At 40.5% G+C, this 2,013-nt stretch overlaps 1 protein-coding gene across 1 annotated transcript; it reads left to right on the top strand.

Moving 5' to 3' along the window:
* Positions 1-858: 858 nt before the first annotated feature.
* On the top strand, positions 859-1,770 carry LOC141147443 (taste receptor type 2 member 4-like). Its single transcript, XM_073634678.1, has one exon. It carries the CDS (start codon positions 859-861, stop codon positions 1,768-1,770), a length of 912 nt encoding a protein of 303 aa, XP_073490779.1.
* The last annotated feature ends 243 nt before the right edge of the window (positions 1,771-2,013 follow it).

Genomic DNA, 2,013 nt, shown 5'->3' with positions numbered 1-2,013 from the left:
TCTTCTCACTGATCACCAATGTAAGGAACATTCTTCCCACTGATCACCAATGTAAGGAACATTCTTCTCACTGATGATCAATGTAAGGAACATTCTTCTCACTGATCACCAATGTAAGGGACATTCTTCTCACTGATCACCAATGTAAGGAACATTCTTCTCACTGATCACCAATGTAAGGAACATTCTTCCCACTGATCACCAATGTAAGGAACATTCTTCTCACTGATCACCAATGTAAGGAACATTCTTCTCACTGATCACCAATGTAAGGAACATTCTTCTCACTGATCACCAATGTAAGGAACATTCTTCCCACTGATCACCAATGTAAGGAACATTCTTCCCACTGACCACCAATGTAAGGAACATTCTTCCCAATGACCACCAATGTAAGTAACATTCTTCTCACTGTTCTTGATGATAAAGCTTTAGCAGGGGTCCCCTGAAACCTGAAAATCATTTTAAGAGTTCCTCTGGGGTAAGGGGGGTAAGAAAGGCTGCTCTAGTTACTGTAGCATGTGTCTCATTCCCCATGCATCAACTCCCAACATTTTATCAGACTACACCTGACAAAAAATTAGAAAGGAGGCTGTGCAGCTCATGCCATGCATCTTCTGAGCCCGGACAGGGAGACATTTTGAGTCTTTGTTACTGCCATCAGCTGCTGTTCCTTCTTGTTCCCTGAAATCATAAAGACAATAGCTGTGGATTTACATGTATCCAACACTAAGTCTTTAGACAGAGTGGAAACAAAGTTATTTGCATAAAAAATATTCTGTGAAGAACCAAATCACCACCAGCTGTATATTATGGAGGAGTCATATGGTGTCAGAAACAAGTAGATGAGTTCAAAGTATGGATAAAATCACGGAGGTTGATGCTGGAACCATAGTTGGTCTTCTTGTAATAGTACTTGAGACTGGTGTTGGAGTGGTATCCAATATCTTTATTTTCATTGTCATTGGTCTAGAGTTTATCAAGCAACATCAAGTTATGACCAGCAATAAGCTCCTCATGCCATTGTGCTTTTCTGCTCTATGTTTCAGCACCATGCTGACCACCAATAACATCACTGGAATGGTCCTGCCTGAGAAGAGTCAGTCGGGTCATGTCAGGTACATCTTCTACATTCTGAACATGTACAGCTGCTCCTCCTGCTCCTGGCCGACCTCCTGTCTCTGCACCTTCTACTTCGTTAAAATTGCAAATTTCGAGTCTGGCTGCCTAGCTTGGACCAAGATGAAAATTGATAGAATGGTGGTATGGATGATTGTGATGGTGGAAGCCGTGTCATTATGTGGAGCTTTAATAAACTCTCAGATTTTATCTTTAACGGTTAAAGCTACCATGAGCAGTTCAGCGATCAACAATACAGAAGAAAGTATGATAAACGCATCTCAATTTCTGAATATCATCTACATTGTCAACGTTGTGCCATTTATAGTGATGATGATCACAACAGTGTTGACCATTGTGTCCCTCAACTTGCATGTCCGTAAAATGGGCAAAAATATACCCAGTAATGCGAATTTGGAAGTCCATCAAAGAGTGGTATGGACAATGATACAGCTTCTAATAATGTATTCCGTCTGTTACTTGGTCATGTTTCTTCTTTTTTTCACCCGGCATGGATGGGGGAACTGGTTGTACCTCATATCGATGTCCTTATTCAGCCCAATACAGTCTGGAATTCTGATACACAGCAATCCCAAGTTCATAGAAACCTTGAAAACCTTGTGCAAGTCCGGCTCTTGCTTCAAAAGTTAACGTGAATATTATCATTTGTATAGCTAATGTGTATTTTGTTCATATTCCCCTCGGTTGATATTGGCTTCCACACCCAACCTCAGGGGCGAAATTGACCCCGGGCCTTGTACTTTCCTGCCACATTTGCCGTTTCTCATTATATTTTGGGTAAGCCCACTGGACCACTACAACTTATTGTTTTTATATATCTATATATTATCTTGCTTTTGATTGTTTTTGTTTGCATTCTTTGTTTTTTAGAAA

Source organism: Aquarana catesbeiana, linkage group LG06, assembly GCF_042186555.1.
Source record: "Aquarana catesbeiana isolate 2022-GZ linkage group LG06, ASM4218655v1, whole genome shotgun sequence".
Lineage (NCBI taxonomy): Eukaryota > Metazoa > Chordata > Amphibia > Anura > Ranidae > Aquarana > Aquarana catesbeiana.
The sequence above is the reverse complement of the archived record's forward strand: the minus strand, read 5'-3'. Positions and strand labels throughout refer to the sequence as shown.

Coding starts and splice junctions, on each gene's coding strand:
- LOC141147443 (XM_073634678.1), top strand. CDS start 859: ATGGATAAAATCACGGAGGTTGATGCTGGAACCATAGTTGGTCTTCTT.